This window comes from Lethenteron reissneri, chromosome 27 (genome assembly GCF_015708825.2).
Source record: "Lethenteron reissneri isolate LAM-NWPU_2019-01 chromosome 27, ASM1570882v1, whole genome shotgun sequence".
Taxonomy (NCBI): Eukaryota; Metazoa; Chordata; class Hyperoartia; order Petromyzontiformes; family Petromyzontidae; genus Lethenteron; species Lethenteron reissneri.
The window spans coordinates 4,234,322-4,256,718 of NC_083805.1; the positions used below are offsets into that span (position 1 = coordinate 4,234,322).

The window sequence follows — 22,397 nt, forward strand, 5'->3', positions numbered from 1 at the left end:
TTTTCCAGTGGTGATGCGCCCCCGCATTCTGTAACAATAACTATTTTTTTAGAAACAAGTTCTGTCATGAGGGAGGACCTTTGAATAATCACCTGTCAATTCATTTACGGTCATGAAAATCACTCTTGTTGACCGCAGGCCCAAAAGCCCAAAACGCCAAGGGGTCAGCAAAACGAACACCGTGACTGAAGTTGTAATAGATAAAAAAAATTATTTGTACGTTTCTTTTATTGAACGAGGCTTGGGAAAAGAGAACCGTCGGAGAGAATTCCAAAGTAGAGCAGCGGCAGGGAAGAAGAAAGAGAAGAGAAGAGTTGGTCGTGACGCCGCGGTACGGCAGTTGAACACAATTGCCGATGTACAACACGGACGTTGTTGGGAATCAACGAGTGCATTTTGACGAGCAACTAAAACACATTTTAATACACCTCCATTTCACGAGCGCGCAGGAGAAAAGCCACGCTCCCGCGCGAAACCCACCGACGGAGCTGACCCCGACACAGGGCAAATGAGTGGCGCGCCGACGGCGTGCGGCAGCCCCCCAACTGCGGAGCGAGCGAGGGAGGGGTGGGGGCCCTCGGTGATGGAGAGCATTCTTGGGATTCCGTGGGCGATTTGTCACCGAGCGGCGGCAGCGCCGCCACCCACCCACCCACTTCCGCGTGATTGTTTCGTCGAGGTTTTTTTTGTTGCACTGCCCTAATTGCGCGGCAATTGACGCAATTACCACATCGGCGCGTGGGGGGGGGGAGTATGGCTCGCGACTTCCTCACGAACGCGCCGTAATCTTTTAAAGCAGCGCGTAGAACGGCCCTTTTGTTTCCCCCCTTAATTTTTTCGCCCCTTTCGCACAGGCAGCTTTTTTGTGCAAACTTAATTAATTTCCCATTAAGCGTTTGGGTAAATAAACGACAGTGTTTTCGCGAGGGGGGCGGCATGAGGTTTGTAACACTTCAGAGCCGCACGCTGTTTATCGCTTCAGCTTTCCGTGCGTCAGAAGTTGTGGTGGGTTGAAGCGCTCGCGTAATTCGACCGTTGTTGGCGGTTTTTTGGCCTCGGGTAACGCTGTAAACACTTTACGTAAAAGTGCGCGCAATTAGAAGAGGGAGAGAGAAAAAAAGAGTGCGTTCATTCATTAATAACTTAAGACAACAAAAACACAAACCCGTACGAATTAAAATGGTGGCTTGGATGCTCGCTCCCCGCCTCCCCCCCCCCGCGAGATGCCTGGGGGCTCGGTCCGATGGATTCGCGGTGGAGGCCACGGGACGTAATTAGAGGCCCTGTTTTGTAGGCTTGACGCTCAAGGTTCTGCTGCTCTTCTCGTTTGAGCTTCATTAACCCTCCAGTGAGCCGCATTACAAAATCCGAGCACCGTGGCTTCGGCCTTCACCTCCTTTACCCCTCCCCACCCCCACGCCAGCTCGCACGTTGGACGTGTACACACTTATGCTCGGTACTTATAAAAGTTTCAGAGCCGATGGTGGTGTGCATAGGAGCAGCGTTAATAATGCCCCGTGCCATGTCCCACTGCCGTAATTAAATATTAGTAATTCATGGGTCTGTCAGGTTTATGCGGAGAGTTGTTGAACCTAATGGAGATTAATAGTTGGCGTTGGAGACGTCATTTTTCTCCATTACCAGGTCGGCGATCTCGTGCCACGCGCGTCGACAGGAATTGATGGGTAACATTACGGCGGAGGAGTATCTGCTGATAATTGGCAGGACCGCGGCCCCTCGTTTTACGTTACGGGGGGGGGGGGGGGGGGCACTGCTCAAAGAGCTCTGAAAAATTACGGCACTGGAATTAAACGCGTCCCGCTGAATGTCGGGCCGCGACGCCTACGGCCCGGGCACGGGGCCGACTCCCGCTGTCGTCGACGCCGGCGCCGCTAAGAAAATGAGGCCGCCGTGACGGTGCGCCAACTGCCGTTCAGACGCCGGGTGGACGCCCCCCTGGGAGGTGATGGCGCTGTCGAGAAGTTGTCTCGTGTGCCACCAGAGATGGGTCAGGCAATACGGGCGCCGCGTTGCCTAAGAGATGTTAACTATGCAGGAGGTCGTGGGTTCGATCCCGACCCTGACGCCTGCTGCTGTCTTTGGAGTTTGCATGTCTCACTCTCCACTTGGTCACGTGGATTTTTCTCCGGGTCCTCCGGTTTTCCCCTCCACATTTAGAATCAACATCACGTGTCTGGAGTATTTGGCTGCTATTAACATGATAAGCCACTGAGCTATCATTTGTGATAGCCAGGTCGCTTCTGAAATATATCCATATAGCTCTGTGGGCCTTACCTGGTGAAATTCATGGCCGATATGCGGGAGAAAATTTACGGACAGACCTCGCAAATATAGTCGGTCGAATGTTATACTTAAAAACTCACTGAAATATTTGTATTCAAACAATCAAATATCCAGTATATTTAAAGCTGGTGAATTCACCAATAACAGTTTTTTTACTTAAAGCAAACGGTTAATAGTGTATAAGTAATTTGAGTTCTTTTTACTGACATTTGTCGAATCGATTCGAGTAGAGACTCGATTGAACAGAAATCGAAATTCGGGGCGCCGTGGCGATGGGTTTCTGACGGAAGGTGCCGGGTAGCAAAAATTTCCTTCCGAGCCTCAACCAGCCGTGCCAGTCGAGGCTTGGATCTGATTACAGCTCGATCTGATTACAGCTCGATCTGATTACAGCCACGAGGCTGTGGCCGCCCCGTCAGCCTGGTCGTCGTCCACTCAGGGGAGGTATCTCTACGTCCAGAGGGGCCTGATGGACAGGGTCGGCCGGGCGGAAGAAAAGAGAGCCCACTGCTCGTCGGCATTGGACTTCCCCACCGGGGGAATTCTCTTCGCCAGCTGCCAGTCACCTTCCTTCCTTCTCAGCCGTGGACGGTTTTTGATCCTGGTGACGTTGGTGATCCAGCCCCGGCCAAAGTCAGCCGGTGTTCGTCCGCATTTACGTGAAACCGGATGCTCGCGGAGCCGGAATGAGCTAACTGGAGTTTGAAGCGCAAGTGATAGCGGCGGCTCTCGCTTTGTCAAAAGTGCTGCTCATTGGCTCATTTTTTTTTGGCTCATTTTTTTTAATGCACGTGCTTTTTTTATATACCTGCGTGTGCGCGAGTGGCCTCGGAAGAAGCCACATCCCCCCCTCCCCCCACCCTCGGCTTCAAAGCAGTTTTTTTTTTCCTCGCAAACGTCGCTTCCTCATCGGCGAACGTGGGGGTGTGTTTTTAATGTTATGGGGATTTATCCCTTCGATTGTGAAAATTTTGCGGTTTACAGAGCACGGTTCGTATTTTGGTCGGAAGTGCTTCCACCGGCGAGTCAACTAATTTGGCAAGTTCCTGGTTTTGTCTGGCTCTCTGCAGAGCCGGTTTCTAGGCTCTCGAGACGCCGTGCAGCTGGCCATCCCATTTGTTTTCTGCGGCCTGTTGTGGAGCGAATGCGGCAAGGGACAGTCGCACGTCTTTACCTATTTTCTTCCATTCTCCTTCACACCGAACAATGCATTTTTGTGATACTCCACAAGCAGTGGCACTTGAGAAAGAGAAAAGAAACTTCTTCAGAGTAGGGGGTCCATTTCCCAAAACGTTGCCTATTATATATATACATACCCGTCAACCCCTTACCAGTGCCTACCTTATTACAGAACAATTCAGACCTTATTGTTCACCCCGTGCCCTTATAAATCTCAATGTTCATCCTCCAAAGTTCCATCACAAGGGAGAAACACAAATAGATAATCTTCACCACTAGTACACTCACCACTACTACACTCACCACTAGTACACTCACCATATTGAAACGGCCGTATGCCGTATGGACCTAAAAACTCAATTTCGCTGTACAAGAATACGTGGTAAACCATGTGGGTTGACAGGTATGTTTATAAAGTTACTTTATACATTTTTTTCCTTTAATTGCAGCGTAATTGGTTGATTTGTTGAGTTTTGTTTATTTTTCATTTAAACTTGAGATGACGTTTGTCAACTCGGGAAGAGGTGTTTTTGCTTATTGTGTTTGTCACCACTGCCAGGCATCTGGCAGTGTGTTTCCGCCCGGGGCTGGTGGCACGCGTGCCTGTGACACCCGCCGCTGTGTAAGCATGGGTTGGTGGGGGCCACGTATAGATGTATGAAACTCCCGAGCAGTACGTCAGGTGGGTTCGTGAACAAATATCTGCGGACCTTTTGGGTGTTATCGTTTTTTTTATAATTTATGAAGGTCGCTGAGCGCAGGCCCAAAGGCGTAAAACGCCAGGCAGCCTAAACCAAACAGCCCTCGTGACGTCACAAACAACAGTCGACGCGTTTCTTTGATTGGGTGAGGTTGCGTGAAGCAATCGCATCGTTGTCATTTTAGAATTCTCGAACGCTTTCCCTTCGCTTGGTCTCACTGGCGTGCTGCGGGCGTGGCGCCGCCGCGCTTGTTCCGGCAGACCTCGCGGAACCTGGAGATGGAGGTGCTGAAGAAGGAAGGCGAGATCTCGTGGCTCATGGGCGAGATCCGGCGCCTTCAGGCGGCGCTCGTCAAGCTGCGCGAGACCTCGACCGCTCAGATCCTGCAGATGGAGGCGCAGCTGCAGGAGAGGAACCGTCGCATCCAGGTGCGGTCCCCGCGCTCGCTTCCGCGCCGCCCGGCTTCCCCCCCCACCCCGCTCTCCGGTCTCATGGTGGCGAGATGTTAACTACCTCGCCTGGGATACAGGAGGTTCGATCCTGACCCTGACGCCTGCTGTATATTTGAAGTTTGCGTGTCTCTCTCTCTCTCATCATCATCACAGTGGCTAGGAGATGTTAACTACCTCGCCTGATACACAGGAGGTCGTGGGTTCGATCCCGACCCTGACGCCTGCTGCTGTATATTTGGAGTTTGCGTGTCTCTCTCTCTGATCATCATCACGGTGGCTCGGAGATGTTAACTACCTCGCCTGATACACAGGAGGTCGTGGGTTCGATCCCGACCCTGACACCTCCAGTATATTTGGAGTTTGCGTGTCTCTTTCCCCGTGGTCGCGTAGATTTTTCGCCGGGTCCTCTGGATTTTCCCTCGACATTTAGCATTAACGTCACGCGTTTAGAGTCTTTTTTTCTGCTGGTATACATTTTCCACACGACAGGCCACTTCGTTCGTGGCCAGGTCGCTTCTGATAAAGAGCTATACAGTATAGCTCAGTGGGCCTTACCTGGTAAAGTAAAATAAGTTTTGTTCAGCGTCACCGTTGCCTACGTGTTGCAATAAACCTGGCATCGCGTTCGCCAACTCGGTGGCTTGCGACAGTTCATTGCTCGTTACGAAGGCGCGCGCCTCGTGGACGGAACGGCTGCGGCGCGTGCCGTGCAAAGCATCCCAGTCACTTCTCGTTGCCCCCCCCCCCACCTCCTTTTCCTCAACGTGTACGGTTTGACGGGTCTCAAACACGCGGCGCTTCACGGGAGCAGGAGAGACAAGGCCGCAAGTGCAGCCGGGTGTTCCGAGCCCCGAAGCTGAGACTGCGTGACACAGCGGCCCTTATTTCAAGCGTCGCTCCCTGCACGAGTCGCCGCAGCCCGTGAGATCGGATTGCGAGTCTCCGGGAGCTATTTTAGCAGTTTATGGGCAGTGGTTTATGTCTCCCTGGTGCGCTGATTTTTTTTTGTCAAGGCAGTTAAAATCCTGGTCCAGACGCGTTCAAAAACAACGTACGAGCTCACGGGCAGCAACAGTGCCTCCTCGGCCTATATTTGATTGCGGGGACGGATACACCGTGAAATTATGCCGCTGTGAAATTGTCGACCTTGCGGCTTCGGTGAGGCCGATCTCTCGCCTCCACGGACGCTTTGCTTCCGCGCCTGTGCATGTGCGTGTGTGTGCGCGTGTGTGCGCGAGTGTGCGTGTGTAGTTGTGTTTGGACAAGTGTGACAGTGCAGTGGGAGAGAGAAAGCACAATTAAGAGTCCCACGCGCGTGTTAATTAGTGCCTGGCAGTAATAAAGGTCAGAGTCGCGCCAATCAGATGCCCTCTAATGAGTCCCCGTGCAAAAACACGTTTGTAGTCCCCACACCTACAGCCTCTCTGTGGTTTATTTATAATAAATGGGTGCAGTGGCGCAGATAAAAGCGTACGCGTAATTATCAAATGCTTTCCCCGCGCCACACTTTCCTCTGTCATTATTTTTATGACTTTTTTTTTTATTGCTGAATATGAAAATTTTTCTTGGCCGCCGCTTGGTTTTGAAAGAACGCGCAGCCCCCAGAAAGCGAGCAGCTGTTATTTTGCGGCACCTGCCCAAGCCCTACGCTGCTGCCGCCCCACCCCAACACGGGTTCGTCGATGACAATGAAGACGTAAAAAATTTCCAGGGCGACACGTTGAAGGGCACGCGGAATCACGCAGCAGTCGCATCGCGAGGGGCGTTGCGGCTCTTAATGACATCACAGAATTTTATCTCTTTTCCCCCCCACTGCGAACGAGGATTCTTCGGGTTTGTGACGGACAGCCCGCAGTGCGCGGCCATATCTGCGATATAAGATCTTTTTTTTTCAACTTACTTTAATTGCGCAGTGCTCGCGTTTGCTCGCGACCCCTCGATACTGAGCGGAGGAGCACACCCTGCCCGCTTGCACGCGCCGTGACGTTACTCGTCGCGACGGACCGCTCGCCCAATTCGCCCGTCCGTCCGTCTTTGTCTCCGCAGAAACTGGAGGAAAAGCTCCAAGGCCGGACAAACTGTGAAATAAAGTCTGAAGTCAAGTAAGGGTCGTTCGTGTTTTGCGTTCAGTTCATTCAAAATATCCACGGTGTCACCATGTGTAATAATAAGTGAGTTAATTAAACAGACATGAATATCAAATAACATTCTAGTCCCAGAGCCTGTGGGGCTATCTAGGCCAATGCTTTTCAGCAGCGTTTGTTAAAGCCAGCAAAAATGTTGGACCGCTTTCAACTTGAACTAAACATTTGTTTTGTTGTTGATGAGACGAGAGAAATGAGCATGGAAATAAACGCAGCATTGACATTGGGCGACGGTGACACATTTGGATGTGGCAGTTGGAGGCAGTGGCCCTCCAGCAACAGCGGAAAGGAGCGACGCTCACAACAACGAGCGGAGCCGCCGGGAGGCTAAAACACAGCAAGTCGGCACAGTAGGGGGCACAGGTGGCGCATCGGCCAGTCGTCTCAAGTCAGTCAACCCGTGGCACCTGCTAGGTCTGTCCCGTGACCTCCTGCCAGTTGTCGTTCGACACTTGACGTGGCCTTAAAGTGCACATAGCCTGGCACAAGTGCCGTGGTGACGTCACCGCCACTTCGTGGCGAACGGTGGTTGTTCTTGCTGTTGTGGCCACGTGCCTCAAGAGATTAGACCACCGAGCCGATACCGTTCAGATCCTGGGTTCATATCCAGGTTTCGGCCACCTGTGATTAACCCGGTCCTTGGGCTATGGTCACTAATTACCGCACAAAAAAACCCAACGCATTAAGTTTAGTCTTTCACCTAATTTCGATCAATTTCAGCCCGGACAATGAATTATATAATTTTTACTCCCAGGCACGCTAACGTTTCTCTGTAGCAGAGAGTGTTGGAAAGTGCCCCCCCCTAGTGCCGACATTATAACAACCACTGGTGGACTTGGCCTCGAATGAGTACCTGGTGCGTGAACATCGCCACTCAGGGGAGAGAAAGGCAGCGGGACATGGTGCTGGCCACTCACCCCCTCGTGTGCCGTGGAGACCTTCATAGGTGCTACTCGCTAACAGCACTTGTCCCCAACAGTCTGTTAAGGCTACACGGGGGATCTTTGTCTATTATTTGTGTGCCTGTCGTTAGCGCTACAAACCCGACCACCTGAGTTTATATTTCTGATCTCGGTACAACAGTATCCATTACCTGAACCCGTCCCAAGCCTCTCCTAGGTCGACTCAGCCTTAAAATTATTACCTGGTGTTTAAACATCAGTGTTGGAGAGACAAAGCTGGCTGGGTGTGGTGCCGGCCAACTCACCCCGCTTGAGTGCTGTGCCAACCTTCGGAGATGCTCACTCACAGTCCTTTCCTCAACAGAGTGCGTAGGCTACACGGGGGATTATTGTATTCGTTGTTGTTGTGTTTCTCAGTGCGATGGAGACCGATGGGCTGGCGACGTCGGGGATCACGGTATCGCGGGTGAGGGCCCACGATCACTTCCTCGCATCGCTGCCGCTGATTACGATGATGATGCTGCTCTGCTCATTGTGTGATGATGACGATGGTGATAATGCTGCTGCTGTTGCTGATGATGTAACGATAATAATGCTGCTGATGATAATGAGGATGTTGCTGATGATGTGACGATGACAGTGATGATGATAGTGCTTCTAAAAATGGATATATTGTGATTGACAAGGGTTGTCCTGCTAATGGTGGTGATGCTGCTGCAGAACATGGCGTTACTCATTCAAGCATTGGTGTTCATGATGTTGCTACCTCTAAGAAAGCACATTTAACATTAAATAAAGGTAGCTAGTTTTTATTTTCAAACACATTTATGAATATCAATTTAAAACAATTGTTAATGACAATAACTACTCAGGCGTTGTGGACTTGTTGGGCGAGCACAGCGCTGTGCCTTGACATTTAATCGTCGCATCGGGAGGACGTTTGTAATCTTCAGAAATGTATGGGTTATTTTTGTTCCAGGGGTAAACCACTTTTTTCTCCCGAACCGTTTCTCCGCCGACCGACGCCCATGAGGAGCCGGGTTACTCGGTACAAAAGAATCCCAGTTGGTGGGCTCGAGTAATGAAGGGTTCCTTCGTGACTTTCATCCTGCCTCACGGGCGTAGAAACCACGGTTAAGTTATCTCTCAGCCCGCCACTGCAGGAATGCAGAATTTATGCATCTGACTCGAAGACCTACCAACCTACTGCCCCCTGTGAGAGATGGGTCCTGTCCACAGAGCCCGTCCCTGGGGGTACGGCGAATGGGGGGGGCCACCGCTCAGGGCCCCGCGCTTTGGGGGCCCCCCCGCGCTTCGACGTCACCGTGTCGGATGTAATACTTCCGGTTTAGTTTTAAAGCGTCGGGGGCGGTGGGGGGGGGGAGGCCTGCATGGTGTGATTTGCCCTGGGCCCCCTCCACCCCCCCACCATGGACGACCCTGGGCTGTCCAATGCCCCTTTGGTATGACCGTTCGTCTGCCCCTCCATGTGCCTGCCCTGTTTTACGCTCCTCTCGCCTGTCGTGCAGGTCGTGAGCCGACCCCTTGACGACCTCTTCCGGATACAGAAGGTGCGCGCCCCGGTGATGGCGAGCGAGCCTTCGCACATCCTCGACGGCGACACCCGAGGTAACCCTTGACCCTTGACCCTCGGGGGTGGGGGGGAGGCGTGGCTGGCCGAGGAATGTGTGCCTGAAACGCGGCTCTTTAGCCGGCGGTCGACTGCCACGGTGATCGTTCCGTTAACTAATCCGCGGCGGTGCGAGCCGGCTCCGTTGGAATTCTGGAGGTCTCTGCGGGCTGCCAAAGCACATTTGTGAGGAATTCCAGCAGAGCTGATAATATAAATATCGGCTTCGTTGACCGAACGTAGGCTTTAAAGAGGGGATGGAAAAAGGTGCGCGATTAAAAAGTGAAAACACGTTGAAATTGAAAGCCGAAGCCTAAAGCGGTGACAGTAATGTGTCGGTGTGCATTTTAATCGACTTCTCTTTGCTCTCTCTGCTCTACATCGGCATTGCCTGGCCTACCTTCCTCTCCCGCGGCCTCGCCCCCTCCCTGCCTTGCCCTTCCCTCGCGCCCGCCGCCAGGTTCGTTCGGCCGGGAAGAGAACGGCTCCGTCGGGAGCCGCTGCCCCTCGGAACTGTCGAGCTGCGTGACGCCGCAGCCCGGCCACGCGAGCGGCGAGGCCGAGACGCCGCTCTACCCGCAGCCCGTGGCCGCGCTGGGCCTCGCCGCCGGCCTGGGCCTCGGCCTGGGCCTGAGCCCCGACCTCGTGCCATCCCTCTTCCCCGGCTCGGCGCAGCAGCTACCGATTTCCGCCGGCGGCGGCGGCATCGGCGGCGGCATCGGCGGCGGCGGTTCGTCGGCTGCCAGTTCAGCAGTCGCGGCGGCGGCGGTTCGATCGCTCGGGACGTTCTTCCCCGTGCAGCTCCTGCATTCCATGTACGCCGCCAAGGCCGCGCAGGAGGCCAGCTCGGGAGCACCGGGCGGCGGCGGCGGCACGAGCGGCACGAGCGGCGGCGGCGGCATCGGCTCATCGTCCGCAGCCACGGTGGCCACGTCCAGCCTGCTCTACCACCAGCCGGGCCTGTACGGGCCGCCGAGCGCGTCCCCGCCGGCCGTGCTCTCCCCGGGCGTCGCCAGGCCCGGCTCGGCACGGAGCGGCTCGTCGCCGCCGCCGCCCCCGCTACCGCCGCCCGCGGTGATGTCACCGGGGCTCCTGCGCAACGGCGTCGCGGCGGGGCAGGCCGAGTGCGCGTCGGGCGCCAGCAGCAGCAGCGGCGGCGGCGGCGGCAGCGCGGGGCTCGCGGGAGAACTGGACGAGCAGGACGTGGACACGACGGAGCTGGCGCGCCAGGTGAAGGAGCAGCTGCTGAAGCACAACATCGGGCAGCGCGTCTTCGGACACTACGTGCTGGGCCTCTCGCAGGTGGGGGGGTGACGGCGTCGGCGCGGCGGATGCGGGAGAGCGAGTTGCGGGCGAGCGGTTGCGGGCGTGGGCGAGCGAGGCAGGCGAGCGGGGGGCGGTCGTGGGTGATCGGGCGGACACGGGCGAGTGGAGATAGCGGGCGTGGGGGGGCTGGCACGGGGGGCGGGCACGGGGCAAGCGAGCGGACGGGCGGCGTCGACGCGGTTTTGTTTTTTGGGGCGAGCGAATGGTGACCGACTGCGATTGGGTGCTCAGAACAGATGGTACGAGAAACTTGCATCGATTGTGTAACGCTCGGCAAAATTCGTCTTTAGCGTTCATTACCGTACGGAAGCCGATGGATAGCTTTCAGAGCAGAACACGCGTGCAGATTGGTAATAGTCCTTTTTTTTGGTCGACGATGCTGCCGTCCACCGGTCGTTGTTCATAACCATCAGCGATTCCCATCTGGGCACCGATCGTAGGGAGCGCCGTGTCTCCTGCCTCTGCCGCCTTACTTTCCCACAGCCCGCTACCCACAATTCTCGCCGCACCAGGAGCAAGTGCATATTTCTAATAGTGCTTTTTATTTTCTGCTGGCTTGTTTCTGCAAGTTTTGGGCAACTTTTTTCTTCACAATTTGGATGGTTCTCAATTTGGTAGGTCTCTAATAGCAGCAATACAACTTTCTACCAAAGTTTGGCTACTATTGCATCATTTTTATGAGAGTTTATTATAGATTCCCCTCCCTCACCCTCCCCGCCCGTTACGGACAGACGGACGGCCAGAGGTAATGTATAAACTTAGTTGGAAAGCATGAAAATATCGGTGCCAAGTCTGCTGTAGTTGTGTTGAGCTTTGATCCAAGATGTTTTGGCCGGGGCTTCTTGGCAAGGGAGAGCCGGGAAAGCCACTGACAAAGGCAGTAGTTTACAATTGGTTCAAGATTCTTGCATTTGTTGCAAAGAGTACGTTGAAGACCCCGTGTGGGTGGTATTCCTCGCAAGGCAAGACCACACACTACATGCTGGTGTCGTTACTAAGCCGTCAACTCATAACCACAATGTGGTTATCTCGGAACGCCTCACCGAGTCTCGTGGCTTGTTTCGGGACGATGCTGCCATTTAAACGATTCTCTCGGATCTCCTGCTCTGGAGGGTGCCGTTTCTTTGCGAGATTGTACGGCGGATACCTGGCGTCGGCAGTGGTGCAAAAAGCTCAAATGACAAAACACTCGTTCTGTGACGAAGGACCGTTGCCCGAAATCTCGCCTATTATATATTTTCCTCTTAAGGCCACAGAGCCATTGATGAACGTGTCGCGTTTTTCTATGTGTGCGTACGTGCGTGCGTGTACACTTGTGCAGCGGCTAACGCGCCGCGCTCCGAAGCCGGCGACCCGAGTTCGATTCCCGCTCGTGGCCACCAACACCAGTGACGGATTATCTAAGCAATTCCTGGGCCTCCCATAGGTCGGTTGAATTGAGTACCTGGTGCTGTGTCTAACCATTGCCACTAGGGAGACAAAGGTGCCTGTGCTTGGTGCTGGCCACCCACCCCCGCATGTGCCGCTCCGGCCTATTCATAGGTGCTGCTCGCTTAACAGCCCCAACAGTATGTTAAGGCGACACGGGGCAAGGGGGGAACCTTTGTCTTTATGTGCTCTTGTACACGCGGCCTCTCTTTCTCTCGACGCAGGGCTCCGTGAGCGAGATCCTGGCTCGACCCAAGCCCTGGTCGAAGCTCACGGTCAAGGGCAAGGAGCCCTTCCTCAAGATGAAGCAGTTCCTCTCGGACGAGCAGAACGTGCTGGCGCTGCGCGCCATCCAGGTCAAGCAGAGAGGTGCGCCCACATATGCCGTCCGGCCGCCACCATCACCAGCATCACCGCTACCGACACCCCTCTCTCTTCCCCCCCCCCCGCTTCGGCCCCACACGGCACTGCTGCTGCTGCCGCTGCCGCTGGTTCCATTCTCAAGAACATATTTCCTCCCGCAGCTGTTGCTGCTGTCGCTTCTGCCGTTGCAATTGTTGCTACTTGCTGTTGTTGTTGTTGCTGGAGCCACTACTGTACCATCATCGTTGGTGCTGCTGCTGCTATTCATGTTACTGCTGTTGTTATTATCGTTGCCACTGGTGCCATAATTGTTGTTGCTGCTGCTGCTCGTCATTCTCGTTACTGCTGTCGGCGCTGCTTGCGTCTGCTGCTACTGCCGCCACTGTCGTTGCCGTTGCGGCCGCTGGCGCCCTCCCCCCCCCCCCCCCCCCCCCACCTGATTGCCGGCGCCCCCGCAGGCAGCATCACCCCGAGGATCAAGACGCCCGAGAGCGGCTCCGACGAGGCCATCAAGAGCATCCTGGAGCAGGCGAAGAAGGAGATCCAGGCCCAGAAAGGTTGGAGAGACGAGCGCGGTGACAAAGACAAACGCCCGCCGCGTAGCCGTTCCGGACTGTCGGGTAAAAAAAGCGCGTTGTGTGTTTTTTTTTAGCGAGCACCTGGGTTGTTGGCGGGCGCGGCACACTGGCGCGTTTGGCGCGCGGTTAGGGGGCCGCGCGCGTGCTCGCGCTCGTTCCTTACACATTTAAAAACCCCCAAAATACAAAAAAAGGTTGTCTCCGTTCAGCGCGCAATTGCGATGCCCCCCTCCCGCCCGTCTCAAGACGCCGTACGGACAGGGTGATACCTGCGCACATGCACTGTTTGTGCAGGGGTTTTGTTTGTATTCGTTTGTAACTTATTATTACAGCAGGGAATGCGGGGTGAGAATTCGACAGGCCAGAGAGGGATTTAGCATGGCATCATGGGGGAGTGGGTCTGGAGGGGCGCCACAGTGGTTAGCACGCTCAGAAGAATCAGAATGTGAACATTTATGTACACTGGAAAAATCCGATGAGCTGCAAAGCTCTTTGTAACAGATGTCCAGTAGCTTCACAGAGGTCCACTCCACTAAGACCACGTCGCTACGAGAGGGATATCTGAACCGATCCCGGACCACGCCCTCGATCTCAAGTATGGTTAAACCACTACAGGATCTGTTATGCCTCCGATTGAATCGACCAAGGAAAACAGAGAGAGAGAGAGAGACGCGTGGAGAGACACGCGCACGCTAACCCTCACATGCAAATGCGCGCACTCTGGTTGCGCGTGCGTGCGCTCGCACACGCATATGTTCAACGTCGGACGCGCTCGCGTGCTAAGGCATCCCGACGGCGAGTTAAGGGCGCGAGGGTTATACGATGTTTTTGTATCTCGTACACGTGGGTAAATGTAATATTCCAACGCACATACATGTGTACGTATATTGTGAGCGCATCACGATGAGACCCAAAGCGTTCTCTCTCCGTTGTAACTTTCACTTTCGTTTGACGTTCATAGACGCGGCTTGCAAGGAGTTTTTTGGCCGGTGCATATTCCCCACAGTAACATTCCCAGTAAACGCGGAGCGTTGGACCGGCGTCGAGCCGACGTTTATGATACAAAAAATGGCAAGGTTTTTTTTGTCATTCAGGAAAAGCCTCGAGTCTCCAAGACACTTCTTGAGGATGGGTCCGCATTGAGATGTTTGGTCAATTCTACTTTAAGGAGTGTTTGGGTGTGGGAGGGAACCTGGGCCACCCGGGGAAAACTGGCAAATTATACATCTGCTTCTGGGGACCGTTTTCTAGCACAAATACAGAGACAAAGATCCCCCCCGTATAGCATTAACAGACTGTGGGCGCAAGTGCTGTTAAGCAACTATGAAGGCCCGCATGGCACACGAGGGAGGGGGTGGGTGGCCAGCACCACGCCCGGCCGCCTTTGCCTCACCAGTGACGATATTCACACACTGCACCAAGTACTCGTTTGAGGCCGAGTCAACCTAGGGGAGACCCTGGACCGGTTCAGATAAATCGTCACTGGTGTTGGCCGTGAGTGGGAATCAAACTCAGGTGACTCCCCACACACACACGCTTGTTCATGGCTTTGTGACCCTAGAGTTCTGGAGGCAATTATCGGTCAATCGTGTATACCTGTTAAATTTCCAAATCGACTGGACGATGACGTGACCAGGAAATGGCAGTAGTGGAGAAAGCGGGTTAGTGAACCCGTCATGTACGAGACCTCTTCTGAGATCCCTACAAGTGCTCCGTTTGACCCACGCACACCCAGGGGGGGTCAGGGGTGCAATGTCCCACACGCCTTGCTACGGAGACTCACGTTCGTTCGACGGCAGTTGAACCATCTTAACGATCGCAGCCGGAATTCAGCCAAATAAATTGAAAACCAAAATAAATATTCATACTTTTTTTTAGTGCTCCACATTGGCAGTCACCCTCGCTACACTTGAGCATCCAGATTAATCGCGGTTGACCGAAAGCTGGATTCCAACCCAGGATATCGGCAGCGCAGGATGAACAGTTCATCGCTCTTGAACCACCTGGCCACCTCTGATGTAGTGACAACAACAACAGCGACAAACAACAATAATGGTCCTGACAGGTTTCTCTGATCGCGATTCTAGCCACACTCTCATTGCGGTTGTTAAAAAAAAAAAGTGTCTTTCCATTGTCGATCGCCGCACTCTCGCCGTGACGCTGATGCAATTAGGAGGCGCGTTCGTTGCTTGTGGCGCGGGAATCGATGTCGAAATAAACACGTTTATGTCGTGCATAATTAATTGTTAGCACTTAGCAGATAACGGCCCGAGCTTGTAGCCTACAAGGAAACCAGATACCTGTTCGTGCTTTGACCGCTATTTAAAAAAAAATAACAACGTATTATTTATCGACGATGGCGATGACAACGACGGTAGCGATGATCAGCAGCAGCAGCAGCGTCGGCAGCATCTTGCCGTTTTATAACGCTCGGTAGCCACAGCGGACTGGTCGAAAAATTGATCTCGTGCAGCCAATGTAAACAACTATAATTTACATCGTGTGCTTTAATTCCATGGGAAATAGTTACGTAACCAATTGTACTCCTGTACACCTTCACCACTTTTCTTATTTTGTAATGGCCCAGTGCAGAAAAATCCATCGCTGTGCTGCACTGCTATGCCACCACGTCTGCGCTGCACGCCTTCACAAACCCACACACCGGCTGCCATGGTCAAAGTACGGTAAAAGAAACCCCATGACTCGTTACGACGTGTCAAGGCCCCTCATGCAGCAGAGGATTGACCAGAGAGCTGTACCCAGTGGCCTAGAAGTGATGTCGCAGGCCTCCTCCAAATATATATTTTCGCCGCGCACTGTCATTATGCATTCACAAATATCATCGGAGCTTATGATGTTTAAAGTTCGGAGATTTGATTTTTGTCAGCTGGGTCCCCATGAACTCACACAAACCCAGGCTCCACCCCCACCATGTTAACCACATTATGGTCTGCACCACAGTTCACCCTTTGTGTGAAGTTAAAATGTAAACATGTTCTAGGACTCGTCTTTCTTTCCGGGGATGTTTCTTCACATGACGTGACCCCCCCCCCCCCCCTCTTATCAATCACGCGAGTTCAAAGAAAGTTTTATTACAACCTCATAGGTTCCATGGCACATTTGGCAAACAATTGCTGACTAAGCTAACAAAACATATATTTAACAATATGGATTGAATGATTACCTCCTCCCTCCCGCCCCACTTCAACCCTTACTGTCCACCCTGGCAAATTGTATTAATTGTCGTGGTTCGGGGACACAATTTGAATTAATAACTTATTTTTTTTCTTGTGGAGACTCTTGGACGCGCGATTTGACACACGTCGCTCGCTCACGGATCGATATGTTTACTCAACGCTCCGTCCCGTGGCCACATAGCGCGCGGAATGAAGCGCCGCTCGCCACCACGACGCACCTCCGTTTTGCGGCGATGTCCGCGGTTAACGAGTTAAACACAGAGAGGAAGCGCACCGAGAAGCCGGGGGGGGGGGGGGGGGGGGGCGGGTGGGCGGTGAGTGCGGAGCGGTGAAGCGTGCGATTGCGGTAGTGGCGGTTCCCGCTCCCGCCCATTCCTCCCTTACTCAAGTTCGGCCAAGGGTACAAAGGTCAAAGGTCGTTCCCATGCGTTTTCCCGGATGTATAAAATCTGGTTGGCCGGCTCGACCGAGAGATAACCTCCGTCGAGCGCAAGCGGCTGAAAGCGGCGCCCTTCGTGATGTCTTTTAACTCCTTGTTTCCTTTTGATTTAAAGCTTTCGTGACTGCAGGGATTTTTATTCTTGGTTCTTTCGGAAAAAAACGGCACTTTTTTCTAATTTTTCTAATTTTCTTGCTGTGGATTTCACACCTGATGATGATTGCTTGTGTTGCAGTCGAAACGTCGTGATAATTTAATTGTTTTATATTTTTATTATTTTATTGTTTCCCTTCTACGTGACTTTACCGAAAGAACCAAGAATATGAATCCTTGTTCCCTGTTCGCTGTCATGGGCGGTGCTCTTCTCGGAAGGACAAAGTTCCGGTATCAACGCCGATGCCAATGTCGCCTCCGATTTGGGCTCGGCAGCTCAGCCGAGGGCTTCAACTAAGCCTCTGGCATCGCCCTGAGCCCTAAATATAAACGGGGCGCTCGCCGGATCACAGGAAGGAAGGGCGGCCGAGAGACGAGGCTCGGTGGCCTGTCGTCGTATCGCGCTGCGGGGTGAGGTTCCTTTTAGTTCGCCGGCCGTTCGGCGTTGCCGTGGCGAACCGTCCGCGGAGGCAGCACGGAGCGGCCCGGCGTCGTGGGGGACACGAGGCAGAGTGTGGTCATGGGGGACACGAGAAAATCTGGTGGTGTGGGACACGAGGAGGAGGAGGAGACACCGTTTCTGGTCCCCTTGCGTCGGGTTCACCAAGGGGGACTCGGTTCCCGGAATGTCCCCCGTCGTTTGCTGCGGTTGAAACTGAACGAGAGGAGTAACAATACAAACAAAAACAACAACAGCACCACGTGCCGTCTGGGATGTCATGCTGGTCGTTGAGAATACTTGACCACGCCGGTCAGTGCAGGTTGGGAAATGGAAAGAGGCCCAGGACTGGTTCTGATATCATTGGCAACTTGATGTCACCTGCAGGCACAAATCGAACTGAGAGAGACCAAGTTCATAGAGCAGTGTGCTAACCACTACACCACCACTCCTCCACATAAGCACAAACATGCATACAAACACACGTGCCACGCACGCACAACAACAACAACTGTGCAATCACCATTATTTGCCACTTCGTTGGCGGCGGCGTGATCATGGCACCTGTGCCAGACGAGGTGCACTTTAAGGCCACGTGAAGTGTGGAATGCTTGCTTCCAGGTGTGACGGAATGCCACCGCTCCACCTCGCGTTGTTGTAACATTCTGACCCCGCGTTCCCTCCGAGACATCTCTGAAGAAGAGCTCCACGGCTCATCGGATTCCTCAAGTATAAATACATTATTCTGATTCTGTACATCACAGCGCCGAACCACACTAACCCGCTTTTTGGTGCGTGTGCGGTCTGCAGTGGAGCAGAACCCGACTCCGTCTCCGGTGCCGGAGCAGGGCGGCTCGGACGAGACGATCCGCGCGCTGCTCGAGCAGGCTCGCCGCGAGATGGAGGCCCAGCAGGCCGCCATGATGAGGGCGGAGGTCGTCGCCGGGGGCGACCCCGCCTCCTCCTCATCCTCCTCCGCCGCCGCTGCGGCCGCCACCGCATCGTCGACGCTCGCGATGTCGTCGTCCTCCTCGTCCTCGTCCTCCTCTGCCTCGTCTGTGTCGGCCTCGTCGCTGGCCGACCCCTTCCTGCACTCGCCGCCACAGCACCAGCAGCAACAGGCGCAGCTGCTGGCCTACGGGCAGCAGGTGATAGCTCGCGGCGGCGGTGGTGGCGGTGGTGGGGACAGCGACCCGCTGCTTGTACGCGTGAAGCGGGAAGGGCGGCAGACGCCGTCGCTGCAGCTGCAGCAGCAGCAGCAGAGCATCGTGCCCACGTCTCAGTCGCACGCCGAGTTCGTGCAGAGCATCATCCAGAGGGTGAAGACGGAGCTGGAGGACGGCCGCTCGCAGGGTGGCGGCGGCGGCGGTGGAGGCGGCGTCATTCCCGGCATCACCGGTGGCGGCAAATACCGGACGTCCTCGTCCTCCTCGTCCTCGTCCTCATACTTCAACTCGTCGGCGTCGCCGCTGTCTGTCTACCGGAGGGACGCGTACCGCTTCTACCCGTCGGCTGGGCCCGAGCCTCTGGTGCCGCCCCCGCCGCCGCACCACCACCACCACCATCACCACCACCACCACCCGCACCATCCGCACCACCACCATCACCACCCGCACCAGCAGCAGCCCCAGCAGCAGCAACAGAGCCCGCAGCAGCAGCAGAGGCACCGGCTCAAGGGGCCGGCGGCGGGCGAAGGGACGCAGGACTCTCCGCAGCAGCAGCAGCAGCAGGTGGTGCACGCAGTGGCGGCTGCGGCTGCGGCGGCGATGGCGCCGGCAGTCGTCTTGAGCCACAGCCTCGGGGCCGACGCGTCAGGCGGCTCAGAGCCGCCCTCCCCGTCTCCGTCAGCGCCGCCGGCCGGCGCGAACGCGCCATCCCAGTCGCCGCTTGTGGTACCGGGCAAGCCGCCGCGGCCGTGCATCCCCCCGCTGACGCCCGAGCAGTACGAGGCGTACATGTACCGCGAGGTGGACACGGCGGAGCTCACGCGCCTCGTCAAGGAGAAGCTCACCAAGAACGGCATCTGCCAGCGCATCTTCGGCGAGAAGGTGAGGCGATCGCCGAAACGATGTGTCCACTCCACCCTCCCCTCCCTCCGTCCTCTTCCCCCCCCTTCCATCAGCCCTCTTCATGATCGCCCTTTCTTTATCCACTGGCGTCATCTCTAAACTAAACTATGAACTAAACTCGGTTTTATTTTACCAGGCAGCAATTTTTCAGAAGCGACCTGGCCACTAGTGGTAGCTCAACGAAGTGGCTTATCACGTGGTAAAGTTTCGCAGCAGCCAAATACTCTCAACGCGTGATGTCGATTCTAAATGTAGAGGGAGAAATCGGGAGGACCTGGATAAAAATCCACGTGACCACGGGGAGAGAGATACGCAAACTCCAGACGAGGTAGTTAGTAACTCACCACCTTAGCGCCCACATCTCTTCATCTCGAAGATTACAGCTATAATCATCCTGGTTTTGAATCCAGGTACCATCAGCCTGTGATGAGACAGGGTTTTATAAATGTAGCGGAGTTGATGGACTCATCCCCGGTCATCAATAACAAAAAAAAAAACATCGCATGAAGTTTGTTGCGGCACTCAATTTGGATAGATTCAAGCTCTGAGAAGTGGAAATCTTGGTTTGACTGCCACGCACATTACTCCCGCCGTGGTAAGGAGGATCGGGACGTGCTGAAGGGATCTGACGGGTAGTTCCTTGATACTCACTTCTGTGCGGCCGCTGTCCGATTGGGTTCGTCACCTCGCGGCGCGACACCGATCGCACAATTAGGATTTTCAAAAATTAAAAAGAGTACGAGACAATTTGGATTGACGCAGCGTCCAAATTCAACCGGACACCACCGGCAGATTTACTTTGTAGAGACGCGGTCAGTCTGGATTTTGTTCCGCTCCTCTGGCATCGATACACATATCCTGTACACATACACAAAAGACAGAGATTCTTCCCCCCACCCATGGCTGTACACACTGTTGGGGCAAGTGCTGTTGGCAAGCACCTTTTAAAGCCAGCATGACGGGGATGATGATGTGGCCAGACCACCTTTGTCTCCCAAGGACACACGCACACTCATTGCCTCTCTCCCCTCACCCGCCTGCCCCATCTGCTCGCTTTCCTTTCCGGCTATCAACCTCCCTACCCACTTGCCTTCCCTGCCTATTCATCGACACAACGGTCTTGCGACCCTGCCTAATTGCCTCCTGACCTTACTGTCCCCCCCTTTCACTGCCTACTCATGCACCTTCACACCTGTCTGGCCAACTACCTACTAATTCACCAATATACCTACTAACTCATTCGCCCACCCGCCTACCTGCCTGCCCGTGTACCTACCTTGCTGATAATTATCTACTGACCCGCCCACCTACCTGTCTAGCTACCTTCTTACCAACCCACGTATTAATCTGCTCTGCTATTCATTCACACATGCCTACCTAGGTGCCTCGTGGCATAACCTAACAGCGAGGGAAGGGTTAATTAGTGGAGCGGCTCCCATCGCTCTCCCCGTTCCTTATTTAAATCGTCGCAGTGAAAAAACTTTGCGCCATTTAAATAGCCTCCGTCCGTCGTGAGTGCCGGGGAGACCCCGAGATCCAGCGCTCGGTGTGATCGCGCGAGCTGATTGTGCCTCCCCTGGATTGCCAGTTAGCGGGACACGCTCGAAAATTAATACCTTTAGCGCTAACAAATTAGCGGCCCCGTGCGCTCGCCGCTGCCGCCGTCCCCTCCATCACGCTGCGATAAGTAGCATCCTGGGAAGCCTCTGATGAGATTAATTTTCGGTGCATTGCGCGCGCTTGCCAGAGCCGTGTAGCGCGTGTGTCGGTACAATTGACAAGGGGGTGTGGTGAGTGAGTTTTTTTTTTTTCCTCCTATGCCGCTGCCACCGCCGCCACCAACGCTGCTAATTAACTAAAAATTGCAGAGCGTGCTCGCAAGCCAGCAGGGTGAAGAGAACGCCCCCGAATCGGGTCTGCGTCGGTGCCACACCGATACGGGGGGGGGGGGCGACGTGGTTACGTACGTCGCGTCTGCGCGCCTCTGTACGCTACGCCCCGGGGCGTGTGCGTACATCTGTGTGCTTGTACGTTGGACGTCTTCTTTTCGCACCGTACATAGCCCAACCGCGTTAATTGGATGCGCGGCTTCGTGATCGACCGGGTTTGTCTTCGTCGCCGACGCTGCGGCTGTGCCTACTGTCGGTCACGTGCCACCCGCCGCAGCCTAGACAGCGACCCAGAATATATTTGGTGGAGAGCGTGAGCCCCCTTGTCCACGTACGGCGAATGGCCAGATCGCGAGCGGTCTCGTCTCACCTCCGAAGCTAAGCAGGTTTGAGCCCGGAAAAGTGATCGGATGGGCGGCCGCCGTGCATGAAACAGGTGCGGTTGTCGACTGCTACGGGGGTAGGGGGGGGGGGGGTTTGCCACATTGCGGGCGGAAGAGGTTGGTGCAATATAAATACGTGCACGTATTGTTGTGCTTGACCACGCTTCAGCGTCTACGCCTCCCCCTTCCTCAACCGGCCAAGTAAACCCCGTGACCCCGCACCGTGTGGGGAGGCCCTCTGCCAGCAATTCATTAAAGCTTCACGTGGCTATTTGGAGGCGTGTGGCCAGAATTTCCCGATTGAGAAGGCGGGGGTCACGGCAGGAATCGATGATGCACGTGGGCATGGCGAGATGTTAACCACCTCGCCTGGTATACAGGAGGTCGTGCCTTTGATCCCGACCGTGACGCCTGCTGTATATTTGGATTTATCTCCGGGTCCTCCGGTTTTTCCCTCCACATTTAGAATCAACATGGGTTTGCCTGCTAGAAATGTCCACGTGATGACAAGCCACTTCGTTGAGCTATCATTCGTGGCCGGGTCGCTTCTGACAAAGAGCTACATAGCTCAGTGGGCCTTACCTGGTAAAAGAAAAAAAAATACGGCTATCCGGCGGCACACAACTGTCGAGCGAGTGTAGGCGGTGCAACTGCACAGTGAGCCCAGGTTTAAGGCTATGAAGGGATGGGTGGGGGGTATTGGAGGGCATGGGGTGCCCATGCCCTCCAGCAAGGCCAACGCCACCCACGCTGCGCCACTGGGGTAACGGTGACGCTACGACGATGATGATGAAGACGATGGTTGTGACTTGTCTATTGGG

General features: G+C 54.6%; 1 protein-coding gene across 15 annotated transcripts in view; it reads left to right on the forward strand.

The window, feature by feature from the left end:
* The window catches only part of LOC133348392 (homeobox protein cut-like 1), a 195,416-nt gene that overhangs the window by 151,082 nt on the left and 21,937 nt on the right, over positions 1–22,397 (forward strand). For 14 of the 15 annotated variants that reach the window (XM_061561171.1, XM_061561176.1, XM_061561173.1 and 11 more), the window contains 8 exons: positions 4,445–4,612; positions 6,683–6,738; positions 8,100–8,148; positions 9,212–9,311; positions 9,773–10,614; positions 12,291–12,435; positions 12,888–13,049; positions 18,046–19,283. In XM_061561171.1, the coding sequence (XP_061417155.1) occupies positions 4,445–4,612; positions 6,683–6,738; positions 8,100–8,148; positions 9,212–9,311; positions 9,773–10,614; positions 12,291–12,435; positions 12,888–13,049; positions 18,046–19,283 (2,760 nt within the window). The remainder of the gene's footprint in view (positions 1–4,444; positions 4,613–6,682; positions 6,739–8,099; positions 8,149–9,211; positions 9,312–9,772; positions 10,615–12,290; positions 12,436–12,887; positions 13,050–18,045; positions 19,284–22,397) is intronic. The other variant, XM_061561177.1, reaches the window with a different exon arrangement.